Here is a 13,834-nt window from a genome sequence, read left to right on the forward strand (position 1 = left end):
TGAAGTGGGGATAGTACTCAAAATGTTGTTAAATGAGCAGTAAAGTCTTTATTGGAATAGTTCGGTTCTTTTTTTTTTTAACATGCCTTATATTAGCTAGCAAGCTCTTCCCAAATTAGTACCAGCTATAAATTACGCCAAAGAATTAGCATTATTCAGTCTCCTTTTTATTCTAAACACATTAACGGTACAAACAATACATGGTTTCCACTATACCATTATTGGGGAAAATTTGATCGAGATGAAAATTACTTCAAACGTCAAAGGTCCTGAGCCCCCATTCGCTAGCCACCGAGAAACATAATCAGTGCAGTTCGTCTGATATGGGGGAGGAAGAAGTGTTGTTTTTGCCTAAAGAAACATTAAATTATATTTAAAAAAGCATAATAATAAAATAGTGGTATTGCCAAACTATATATATGTATATATATATATATATATATATATATATATATATATACTGCTTTATTCATTTTAAAGCAATTGTAATAAGCTTAATTAAATTTAATACATAATTAATTAATTAAATATACATTTATTAATTACATTTAATATATAATTTAATATATTATAAGCTATATATAGTTTTAATTACTTCAAACTGTCGACCTTATTTTACTAATTCAGTTTTTATTTTTAAATAAACAGTTGTTACTTACAGCTGTTATGGTAATTGTGTAAACTTTATCGGGTTCAATAATATGATCAAATTTAATTTCAGGGACAGAAAATGGCGAATGAATTTCAAGTGTTCCACTAGGCTTCATCTTTGGATGGGAATATTGATCACCCTGGAATGCGAAGTTTAATGTAAGGAATTCTTCAATCACTGAAATGAGTAAATTAAGAATTACTAGAATGTACTTTAAAATATTGCTTATTTTATTATGAATGTAACAGATTTGTTTTAGTAACATCAGTTTCATATTTTAAATGTCTTTAATAATTTTAGCATTTGAGCTGCGTGTGTATGCTTGTTGAAATCTCATTTCGTACCATAGAGCTAGGAAGCCCGAAGGAAGTCTATTATAGATTGAATTATACTCAGAGCCTATTTAGAACATTTTATCAGCTGGTTTGCGAGATAGTCGATCTTTGATACAATCAAGTAGAATTTTTCTACCGAAACTCAACTTGTTAATCTCAAAATTTAAGCAAATCAACAGTAGAACTCACAGGATCTCAAAAATTGCATAATACCTGTAGAACTATGGCGTGGGAGCACGGTAACAGATGCTTGTAGCTCTATCTCTCTCTCTCTCTCATTCTTTACGCCGATGAAATTATATCTACACTTGTGCTCAGTTGCCTGTGGGTAAATAGGGGTTGCAAAGGATAAACAATCATTACTATTTCGCCTAGTCGTTCGTTCAGAAATTAGTTGCAAAAGCGGTTAAAATTATAAACCCTTTTTTTGTAGAGTAATTGTGATAATTAGTCTACAAATGTACAAATCTTTTGGGGAGGGGACCTCACCCCTACCAAACGCGTCCCTCGGGTGGCGGATGAGGGAAGCTCAAACGGGCAGCTCCAAATAATGAATAATGAGCCGTGGACCAAAGGCGCACTTCAGAACCATGGTCAGAAGTGCTGTAGACCACTATAAAGATGCCAGCAAGTAGAAGAAGAAAAAGGCCCCCAGTCCTGCGCGGCTCTTTGCAATTCCACCAAGGTGGTGGTGAGAAATCTGCAAGAGCAGGGCGTGCTAAGAATCCCGCAGAGGAAGGTAGATCACCATATGGAAATTCGACCCTATTTATTGGTTCCTTCAACACTAGAACTCTGTCTTTTGACTCCCATATTGATTTCCTGCTTCAAGAACTGCAAAATGTAAGGTTTGATGTCCTTGCTATCTGTGAAACCCGAAGAAGCTCTGAATTAAGAGCAAAATGGAACAATGGCAACCAAATTTTCCTGGGAGCCTCAGATAACACTACAAGGGCTGGAGGAGTTGGCTTCATCATAAATGAAAAGCTAACTAAGGTATTATTTCTTGTACCCATTCTGAACGACTAGGAACACTAATATTAAAATTGGAGAATCCATAACAATAAAAATAATAGTAGCCTACGCACTCACCTCAACAGCTGACAAAGAAGAAATAGAAAATTTCTATGAACACCTACGAGAAACATTACTGAAAAAAACAACACACACAATAGTGTGTAGAGATTTCAACGCAAAGATTGGTACAGGATTTATTGAAGAAACATACATTGGACCGTGGGGGAAAGGGGCATGAAATGAACGAGGTGAACTCCTGGCAGAATTTGTAGAAGCAGAAAAGCTGTACATTATGAATAGTTTCTTTAAAAAGAGAACTGGAAAAAGATGGACTTGGCAATATCCAAATGGATAGACAAGAAATGAAATTGATTTCATCCTAACAGATTGCAAAAGAATAATAAAAAATGTCGAAGTCATTGGGAAAACTTATTGCGACATTCATTCAGACCACCGTCCAATAAGAGTCACTCTCAAAATACATAAAAAAAATGAAGAACGCATACCAGCACAGTCCAACCATAAAAAACGCTCAAAACAGATAAACTCAGAAGAATTTAGAAAAAAAGGTGGAAGAAACCGACTGAAATTAAAAAATGGCATCGACGAAGATTTAACAAACTTTAACAATAAATTAACGAACTGCAAAGAAAAAACCTCATATGAACTTCCTCCTAAGACCAGGAAACGCCTATCAGCAAGAACAATAGAACTGTTGAAGAAAAGAAGCATACTGAAAGATACAGGAAAAGATCGTCTAGAATATAAAATTATTTGTAAACAACTGAGGCCGAATATCAAAGACGACTATAATATATATAGAACAACAAAATTGGCAGAAGCAGCTAGGTTCCGCAGTAGCCTAAAAAAAGTAGAAAAAGAAATAAATCTAAAGCAACCACTACCATCAGCCTTCATAGACAATCAAGGAAACAGACACACAAACAGAGGTGAAATGGAAAAAATAGTAAAATCGTTTTATGAGAACCTTTACTCATCTAAACAAGTAATCACAGCTCCAGTACCAGACGAAAATTTGGAAAATCTGGAGATACCATCTGTCCTACTTGAAGAAATAAAAATGGCTATCCACCATATGAAAATTGACCGATCACCAGGAATTGACGGTATAAAATCTGATGAATTAAAATGGGTGGACAAATACTCTTTAAAGCTCTAGCAGAAAGGTTTACCCGATATATACAATTAAGGAAAATACCTACTGAATGGAAAACATCAAAGACCATAATTCTGCATGAAAAAGGTAATAAAGAAGACATCAGTAACTATAGACCTATCTGTCTATTAGCACACACATATAAAATATTCGCCAGAATCATCCTAAACCGAATACAAACCTCCATCAATGAAAATAGCTGAAAAGAACAGGCTGGTTTCAAAAAAGGCTTTTCAACAATAGATCACATTCAAACTATTACTCAGCTAACAGAAAGATGCAGAGAATACCAGATCCCACTTTGTCTTCTTTTTATAGATTTTAAAAAGGCATTTGACACTGTTGAGCATAACGCAGTATTCCAAGCTTTAATAGAACAAGGCGTAGAAAAAGCATACATCCAACTCATAAAAGATATCTACAAATAAAGCACAACCAATACCACCCTTTTCAATCACGTGATTAAAATTAACATAAGTAGAGGAGTACGTCAGGGTGATGTCTTATCACCTAATCTCTTCACATCTACTCTGGACAGCATCATTCGAAAAATTGACATTAAAGATGGAATAAACATTGATAGTGAAATATTAAATATCCTATTATTCACCGATGATGTGGTATTAATATCTCACTTACCCAAACTCCTAGAATCAATGCTGAATAACATAAGCCAAAACTGCCAAAAAATTGGATTGGAAATTCACCTTGACAAAACAAGATGGATGAAAAACAAATACTGTAAAGATCATACAATCACTCTAGAATCTCACACCATCGAAAAAGTTGAAAAATACATCTACCTCGGGCCAGTCCATAAAAATGAATAATGATATATCAAATGAAACAGCAAGGAGAAAAAGAGCTGCTTGGATAGCCTTCAACAAAATAAAATCAACAATTACCAACCAAAACATAGATATAGACATAAGAGTCCATCTTTTGAATAGCCACATCTTACCAGCATTAACTTATGGCAGTTAAACATGGAACACAACTTTAAAAGAAGAAGAAAGCTTAATAACAACTCAACGTGCAATAGAAAGAAGAATATGCAATATAAACAAAATAGACCACGTAAGACACACAGAAATCAGGAAGAAGTCTGGACTCACAGATATAATAAAAACAATCCAACAGCAAAAGAAGATGGGCAGGACATCTCGCCAGAATGAGAGACAACAGATGGACAGTCAGAGTTACGAACTGGTATCCGAGAGATACCAAAAGAAAACCTGGAAGACCAGCCTTAAGGTGGGAAGACCCAATGATTAAGAAAGTTGGAAGAAAATAGAGAAGAAAAGCCCAAGACAGGAATAGCTGGACTCTTTACCTCCTGCAGTCATGGAGAAATCCTGACTGAAACTACAGGTCCATCAAGGTAATCAAGGTAATTGTGATAATAATATGAAAACACTGTCCCAATTTCATGTTCCTAATCCTAACTGTTAATAATGTGTAAAATCACTTGTATTGTGCACTCCATGTTTTTCAATTAACAAACTCGAGTTTCTAGTAGATAAACTGCTATTTTCCTGCATCAAAGATCGACTAACTCGAGAACGTGCTAATAAATAGGCCTAGAAAACGCTAGTCAGTGACTCATGGAAGAAGAAGGAGAAAGAAAAAAATTAAGTTACAGGATGAACCTATAACGACCTTTCTTCTGCTAATCTAAATCACGGAATTTATCACGAAGCTAAATAGGCACATCAATGTAAATTACAGTTGTTTAATTAATTTTATATGTAATTAAGTTTTCGTTTTTTGTTTGTTTCTTTCTTTTTTGAAATATTTAATCTACATCTGCTTTTTAGGAGACCATATATAGATTACGTTCTGCAGAAACGATGGTTGCCCATTTATCTCTCTGTATATAATAAAGACATACACTATTCAGTCAGAATATCAATGCCCAACTCTTGCTGCCGGAAAGCTACTATCCAGCGTCTCATGATTTTTTTGGACCTTTTAACGTTACAGGAGGCATGTTCTAACACGTCATGTAGTTTCCCGCAGATCTGACAGCCTTTTGGAGAGATGTATTCAAGTGAGGAATCTTTAGATAAATGTGAACTAATATATGATGTTCTATAGATTGCCAATCGGCGAATTTGGCTGTAATTGTGACACTTGAAATTCGCTGTCATCGTTGTCGAACCACTTCAGCGGCGCAGGCAACGGTACCAGGGACTTCAAGATATTCTCAGGAAAAACAGCCTCCATAATAAGGCTGCCATTTGCTGCCTGTTTTTTTTTCTTTCTGGACGATGATATTGAAATGATTTTTCTCCTATTCCCTGTATAGTTGTCGGTGAATTAATGGGATCTAATTGAAAAGTCCCTACGGAGGAAGAGGAAAGTAACTGGGCAGTGAATGGGAACGCCACGATTCGTGTCTTGCTTAAATTCCATCAGCCCTTTCAAAGTTGTTTCGTCTACGTATACGAGCTTTCACAAGGGTGGACAAATTTCATTCAACAGACAGGTGACCTGGATGCCCACTATTGTTCTTCAGAGTATCCTTTCGCTCCTGGAACATCTTAACCAGAGCGCTCTGAGAACAGTTTGCAGTATTGACAGTTTTCTGAATACTTCCACTATTCAACAAATACCTTACAACTCCATATTTTCTTCGAAGGCCATCAAATCACATCCCTTGCCCATGTCGATCAGCAACTTCGAATGAATAGTACATGATGCACTTCTCTCATTAGTACGGGATTTCTCGTGATGAGAGTGCCTTTTAGTGGGAATGACGAATTATAAAATAAGGGCCGTGATCATAGCTCGTAATTGTGATCATGAACATAGCCTCTATAGCCCTTGATTGTGATTACTTCAAACCATGCAAGACCATTCCATCTCTTTTCAGCTGGACTTTTGGAAATCTGTAGGCATCAGTTTCCACTTATTCCCATTCTTAGAAAGAAGTTGAATGCATTCTGCCAAAGATTGAGATGATACATGAATACGAATTCAAGTGGAAAATTCGACCATCTCGTATTTTAACCGTTACTATTATTGTTTTAAGAACGATGTATGAGTTTATGGATCGTTTTGCTCACATTGCTGAGTTTATGTTAGAAGAATATAAAGAAAAAGTTAAACTTCGCTGGTCAGCATAATGATGACAACACGAAGTTACGATAATATTAATTAAAATTAATATCAATAGAGATCATAAATAACATTTTAGGAGGGTGGACTGAAACGTTCTCGGCCTAACAATGAAAAAACGATTTTAAAATTTCAAAATTATTTTTATTTTTCAACATAATCTCCCTTAGGACAAATACATTTATTCCAGCGATGCTCCAGCGCCATTATTCCGTTCCTGTAGTGGTTCTCAGTAAGATCTGCAAAATACCCTTCTATAGCTGCGATCACCTCTTGATTCGAAGAAAAGCGCTGATCAGCGAGTGAGAGTTTTAGTTTTTGGGAAGAGATGGAATTCAGAGAGAGCCAAATCTGGAGAATAGGGTGGATATAAAAACAATTCATAATGCAGATCCCTTAATTTTCCCATTGCCAAAACACCTTTGCGGCAGATGCATTGTCCTGATGAAAGATGATTTTTTTCTTCTGCAAACCGGGTCTTTTCTCATGAATGTTTTCGTTTAGTTTGGTTAAAAGATCGGAATAATATTCCCCGGTTATTGTTTTACCCTTTTCAAGATAATTAATAAACAAAATGCATTTAGCATCCCAAAACAGCTATGCCATGACCTCTACTGATGGAACCGACTTTGTCGTTGAACAACCGGGTTTTGTCCACTGTTTTGGCTGCTGTTGGGATTTTGATGTGTTAAGGTGAATCCAAGTCTCATCCATGTTATTAATAAATCGACGCACGAAATTGCGTCGTACGAGCGTTTTTGATCTGCTGTGAGGAAGCGCGGAACCCATCCTGCGCAAAGTTTTTTCATATGCAATTCTTCATGCAAAATATATCCTACGCGTTCTTCTGAAATACCTATACTTTCAGCAATTTCACGCACTTTGATTCGCTGGTCATCCAACACCATATCGTGCACCTGATCAATGATTTCTGCTGTTGTTACACTTTTTGGACATCCTTCACGTGGATCAACTTCAAGGCTGGTACCGCCAAGTTTAAACTCGGTAGCCCATTTCTTCATTGTGCAAAACGAAGGAGAAGAGTGCCCACAAACTTCTATGACTTGGAATGAATTTCTTTTGGCGTTATACGTTCTTTTACAAAGAATTTTATAATCGCACGATACTCAATTTTATCCATTTCAAGGGATACAGACAACACTTTTGTTTTAGACAGCTGTATAAAACAAACTGCTTGATAGAATGACTTGCAATTTCATACAGATGCTTATGACAGATGTGCAAGCTTAGAAAAAAAAATGTTAAAGAAAAATGGAAAAAAAAGCTGTGAAATCACAGAAGTCGTGGTATATAATGAACTTCAGGATTGAATAGCCTCTTAAATATGCGTATAAGGAATACAACCAAAAAAATAATATAGCATACAAGGTGGTGTTAATACGTCATCTGTGCCACTAAAGTGTACCAAATTACGAAAAACAATGTATGTTTTGCGTGCAGAGTCACCTACCTCCTGAAAATTCAACAAACGCTTGTTCTTTGGTTGGATCTTCTAATTTAGAAAATAAGGTTTGGCACTTTCTTTGGCCAACAAACTTTGTTGTAAATATTCGATCAGTTATATGTTCTCTAAAATACGAAAGAGAATCCAAAATTAATATATAGATCACTAAACATCAAATAATAATAATAATGTTTTTACTACTACTACTACTAATAATAATATTAATAATATTATTTTAATAATAATATTTTAATAATATTATTTTTTATTATTCTCTTTTTATTATCGACTAACTCGGAATTATTATTTAATAATAATCCCGAGTTAGTCGATCTCTGGCACGGGCTAGCGGATTTTTCGTCCCGTAAACTCAAGAAAATCGACCGTCGAACACACACTATTTTCAGACATTAAAAATATTGTGTTAGGGTTAGGGACCACAAGATGGCGGCCTAGCTTGTCGCCTTCTTCACTGCGTACCGATGAATCAGTGATAGCCTTGGGCCAGCTATCTCTCTCTGATTGGCTACCAGTGGAGATTGAACTGCCTACTCAGTCTCCAAACGTTATATAGGGTAAACGACCCCGCCTACTCCCTAAACGGGAACAAACAGGCGTAGCTGATTTTTTTTTATATTTTAATAATAATTTTTTTAACCTTTTTTATTATAATATATAAAGCACGTATCGTATTTATAATTTTGTATCGTATAATATTGATAATATTTTTTATAAGTTGTTATAATATCATATGACTATGCAGAAATTATAATGATTAAGAAAGAAAACGTAAACTTAAAACGCTCGTTGTTTATAGGCTAGTTACAAAATAAAACAGAAATAGGCTAACTATAAAATATAATTCCTTCAATGAACCGAAACCTACCTTCGCCTTAACTGAGAGCTATCTTACACGATTTATCGCAGTTTTTTCATCAGAATACCAATATCTCTCACAAGGAAGGCAACGGGAAACCACCTTGCTCATAATCATCTCTCCCTAGAATGGTAGCATTTAGCTACCCTCCCGCGGCCGTATGGCAGATGGGAACCAGAAGAATATCTCTCAACATCCAGGGTGTGTCACCTGAAACCCTCAAGTGTGTCAGTGCTGACACGCGTGTCATAGGTTCGGCATCACTGAACTAGGCCAACCTTATTACATTCGTCAGGTCACGTGCACGATTTTTAAAACAGCTCTGCCATTTTGAAAACAGCAGAGCTGTTTTCAAAATAGTTTACAAAATTCATTTCCTTTATCTTTGTTTGTTTAGAAAATATTCTGTGCTCTTATTCAGAGGGTAAAGTCACTTACTTGCAGTCTGTGATATTAACAAACGGACTCCAACAGTGAACTAGCGTATCTTCTCTTGTATGTCCATAACGCAGTGCATCCTCGTAGGTTGAATATGCAGTAAGTCTAGAAGGAAACTAGAAAGAAAATGAAAGAAATATTTATATTATTCATTCTTTCATTAATTACATTTGAATAATATTTATATTATTCATTCATTATTATGAATGTTTTACGAAATGTATATAAACAAACAAACAAAGAAATTCACGTTTATTTTAAGAAATAAACGTGGATTTTATCTATATTTAATTCTTTACTGTTCAACGAAATTTTCACTAGGACTGAAACCGGTTCTAAGCAATACCTCTAAGCATTCCTTTCGCTCAAGGAATGCTTAGAGGTATTGCTTGGGTGTTTCGGTCGAAGCTGAATAGTAGGAGGAAACAGTGATATAATTAAGCTGACAAGCGGATAGAATTACAAAAAATTAGTAGTCCTGTTTGCAACCTGAAAATAGTTCCCGTAGAGTTTACAGCAAGACCTAAAATGCCTCATATAGAATTGCCTAGTCCAGATTTCGAGTAGTTACAATGAAAGAATTCAAGCCAGAAGAGAATAATAATAATAATACACTTTTTCTCAACCAGAGTAACTAAAATCACATGAAGAACTGTTCATCTCTTTATCAAAATGCTAATATATTATCAGGGGAAAAGAAAGTTTATCCGCAGGCACTCTAAAAGTTCTGTAATGTTTCCCTTTAATGGCTTTACTTTTAAACAATTCAAATCTAAACTTAACGAAGGGGTCAAGATGATCAAAAACAGTGTTTCCTTTACAACTTCATGGAAGTTAAAGACAAAACAAACAGACTATTCTTCCACGACGCAGTAATTTTTTTTTGAATTTTTAAATACGATCCTCCATTCTATCAGTGTCTAAATAGTAGTTGCAGTTCTCAGTATTGAAGATGGTTCTAAGTAAGGGAATTTCCGAAAAACCGAAAGAGTTGTTAAACCTACATTTAATGTTATCGTGTCAAATCCTTTTAACAGTTCAGTTCCGTACTATACAAATTTCAAATTAGTTATCAAACATATTTCCCTATGTATTTGCAGAAAGAAATATGGCAGTGTTGAAAAAGAATGTTTTTACATCTTCAATTCTTCAAAACGTTTTGAAGGAACTGAAGAAGATTATCAATGATATATTTTAGAGGCTTTAACATGAACATGACATCCTACTCGATCGGAGCAAATTTTTCAACAGAGAAAACAGAAATTTGCACTGTTAAAAAAAGAATCACTGCAAAAGGTAAAAAACCAGATAATAGATCAAAATAGTCAAAAATATTCCTACATTTTACATTTCATTATAATATAATTTTTGAATAACTGCTTCACACGCTTGTAAAAGAAAAGGAAAAAATATAATTTATTACTCCTATAAATCTCGCTCAAAATGTCATGAGCTTCTTTTAGGAGAAGGCAGCGGAATTAGCTAAAATATTAAACATTAATATACTCGTTCATGTATTAAATTCTGAATACAAGAACGAGTAATATAATATGCGCATAATATCACGTGTTTCGGTCGTAGCTGAATAGTAGGAGGAAACAGTATTATAGAGAGTTCAGAGACGTGGGAATAGTGGCATAATTAATTAACTGATTAATTAATTAAAATTATAAACAATTAAAAGCAATCACTTCCTAAAACTTGGAGATAGGCATACAGTCTGCCAGATTAAAATTAGGACAGTGGAGTAATCCTTCACATGATTCAAAAAATAGATGATCTACTGTAATGTAGCATCTTGTATAGCTTCAGTGAACTCTGTGTCTAGTGTCGATGGCATGAGAAACAAGGCCTTAACATTCAGAATCCAAAAATCTTATTATAATCTTGATGTCCTTGGATTCTAATAGTAGCAGAATGGCCAAAGATGACAAAACAGGGTATTTGTTAAACACCAAACAATGATAAAGGTGATAATGTATCTTTAGTAGGTATTAAGAAAGATGACAACTTCCGAGCTCGTTTGAAGGGTATACAATTTATATCTGCGAAGAGTCCTTGCTATCTGTTCAGATATTCCTTTAAAGTAGGGTATGCTGATCCTCTTAACATCAGTCATCATCTGAGAGACGGACGATAATTATCAAATAGTTTCTGTATCAATGTCGTCTAGGTGTATCCATTAAGTAAAAGAGTAAGTTTTACTTCTTCTAATAGACGAGACTCAGTATAACAAAATGTGCGTGCTCAATGTACAAGGTGTTTGATAATACCTATTTCTGTGAGCGATGATGATGCAAAAAAAATACATGGGTATATCTCTCTCTGTAAAGGTAGTCATTCTGTAAACAGAAAATTCAGTATCAACAGCAGAGTTAGGATGTATTAAATTATCCAAAAAGAGGAGACTGTTGTTAGATTCATGTTCATTAGTGAAACTTGATGCGAGCATATAAAGAGTTCATCCAGAAATCAAAATAGTTCTGTTTCAGAGTGAGACCAGATTACAAAGACATCATCCACAATACCTAGTCAAAGGCGAGATTGAGGAGAAATTAGAAATCCGATCCTCTAAATGCTCCATCAAATAATCAGCCAGAGCAGATGATATAGGTATACCCATAACAGTACCGTCGATCTGCTGAAATAATTTATAACGCCAAGTAATATAACCAGCATTGATGATAAACTTGAATAAAGTGATGATGTCATCAGGGAAATCTACTTGCAAAAGCTATAGTGTTTCTTGAAGTAGTACATTTGTAAACTGCGATACTACATGAAATGAAACAATGATTTCTGAGTCGCGATGATAAAGATCTTTAATTTTTTGTTCGAAGTTGAAACTGTTTTTGATACAAGAGATGAATTTCCAGTAAAGTTTCTGTCTTGAAAGATATTTTGCCAAACAATAAGTAGGCGATCCTATTCAATCAAGTATTAGACGTAATAAATAACCAGATTTGTATTTTTTGGAAGGCCAAAAATACGTGGGTGGCAAGCATTATGAATCCTCAACTTTTCAATAGTATTAGCACCTATACAAATGATCTAATACCAATAGTATTAGATCCTTTGTATAGGATCTCTTTCAATTATGACTCTCTCTTGTATTTAGAATTTAAATATTATCGGTTCTTCGGCTTTATCCCTAAATTATATTTAGTTTTGTCTTACATATATGAAACTGTTATTTAAAATTATATTCATGTCACCATCCCGAAAAGTTTTTCAAGATTTCCTCAACAACATTGGAATGAAAATTTACAAAGAAATGTACTGTATCGATGGAACACGAGCATGTAGTCTCTTTAGTTAGCTTGAGCTAGTACATTATTACTAATCTGAGTTGCTTATGTTGATCACGTAGAACTGGCAGAGTGCATTAGAATTGTCCCCGTTGTCAGTATACTACCCACTTCTGGTTAATAACATTCTGACAGAAAAATGTGATTTACTAGATCATTTATCCTAACGGGTTATTTATTTTGGGATAATTTCTTACCATTTTACTTCAAAACCAGTTTAATTTGCAGTACTGCCCATTTTGTTCATTAATTTAGCATGTATTATCTTTTCTTTATGCCATAACACTGTTTTCGAGAAAAGAAAATTAATTGTTGAAGCCTAATGCATTGTTTCATTTTCTGAAAGATCACATACGACCCGTTTACTTAAATGATAACTTGGCTAGTTATTATTGTTTCACCCATCACATTTACTAAAAATCTAAAATTAGTCTTTATATTTTTTAATAGCACCACACATACATTCTTCTCTCGAAGATGCTATACAGTTCTTTTGGAAAGAAGCACTCTGTCAGAATTATTCCGATAAAAAAGAAGAAAATGAAGCAGCAGTTTTTCTCTTTTCACAGCCGTCTGTTTATGAGGGGAAGAGCTACATAGGTACAGATGCATATTCTTTAATTTGTACAAGTGACGTGTACTGCTTACCATAGCAAATTCATGGTCATTCCAATCATGAGCCTCCATAGCTTAGCTCAGTCGATACAGACGAAGCCGTTTGGTCGGAAAGACCTGGGTTCGATTCCCGTTAGTGACGTGAGGAACCTTTATCTGGTCTCTTTCAACGAAAAGTGAGTTAGCAGGTCTCATACGGAGGTAGGGGTTTTTTCAACCGGAAACTCGGGTTTTTCGTCCCCCAGAATAGTCAAACCGGCCCCGTGAACACACACGGATTATAGTCATGAATACTGCACTTAGAGGATGCAGCAGAGGAGGGAAGAACCGGCATTAGCTCGTCGTAAGCCTCTCGTTAGCAGGGGTTAAGGCTCAACCGATCCTAACGGACGGATGGAAAGGAGAGGATAGATAGAGAATTCTAATTAGAGTTAAGCTGTAGAATCCCAACAAAACATAATTTTAGTAACAATCAAAAATCATCCTTTTATAAGAAACATTGTTATTATTGATGCACAGGTACAGCCATGAAGTCCGAAGATTCATTGCGGGAGACCCAAACTATCCATACCAAACCTATCACAACCCTCCCTGAATTGACTGACTGAGAAGCACTCAGAGCTGACTCTCGCAACCCGTTCCACCGATTCATTCTTCAAGCCGAAAATGCAGTCCTCACACTCTCTTGATAAACACATCCTTACTTAATTTCCAGGGAATGACTTTTTTTATTCTATCCTTGCAGCCGAGCGATGAAATATGTCCTCTTCATCAATCTCATTTTGTAATTTATGTTTATATTATATCCCTTTTTTCAGCCTATCAACCAA

The 13,834-nt window shown here is 35.1% G+C and overlaps 1 protein-coding gene across 1 annotated transcript in view; it reads right to left on the bottom strand.

Annotated features, from left to right (window-relative positions):
• Positions 1–210: 210 nt before the first annotated feature.
• LOC150097429 (uncharacterized) overlaps positions 211–13,834 on the bottom strand; it is a 92,719-nt gene continuing 79,095 nt past the window's right edge. The window contains exons 4-7 of the mRNA XM_090406912.1: positions 9,082–9,197; positions 7,773–7,891; positions 660–829; positions 211–351 (exon numbers count right to left, since the gene is read on the bottom strand). Of these exons, the coding sequence (XP_090263038.1) occupies positions 211–351; positions 660–829; positions 7,773–7,891; positions 9,082–9,197 (546 nt within the window). The remainder of the gene's footprint in view (positions 352–659; positions 830–7,772; positions 7,892–9,081; positions 9,198–13,834) is intronic.

This window comes from Typopeltis vanoorti, chromosome 17, assembly GCF_054136105.1.
Source record: "Typopeltis vanoorti isolate ZY-2024b chromosome 17, IOZ_Tvanoo_1.0, whole genome shotgun sequence".
NCBI classification, from domain to species: Eukaryota; Metazoa; Arthropoda; class Arachnida; order Uropygi; family Thelyphonidae; genus Typopeltis; species Typopeltis vanoorti.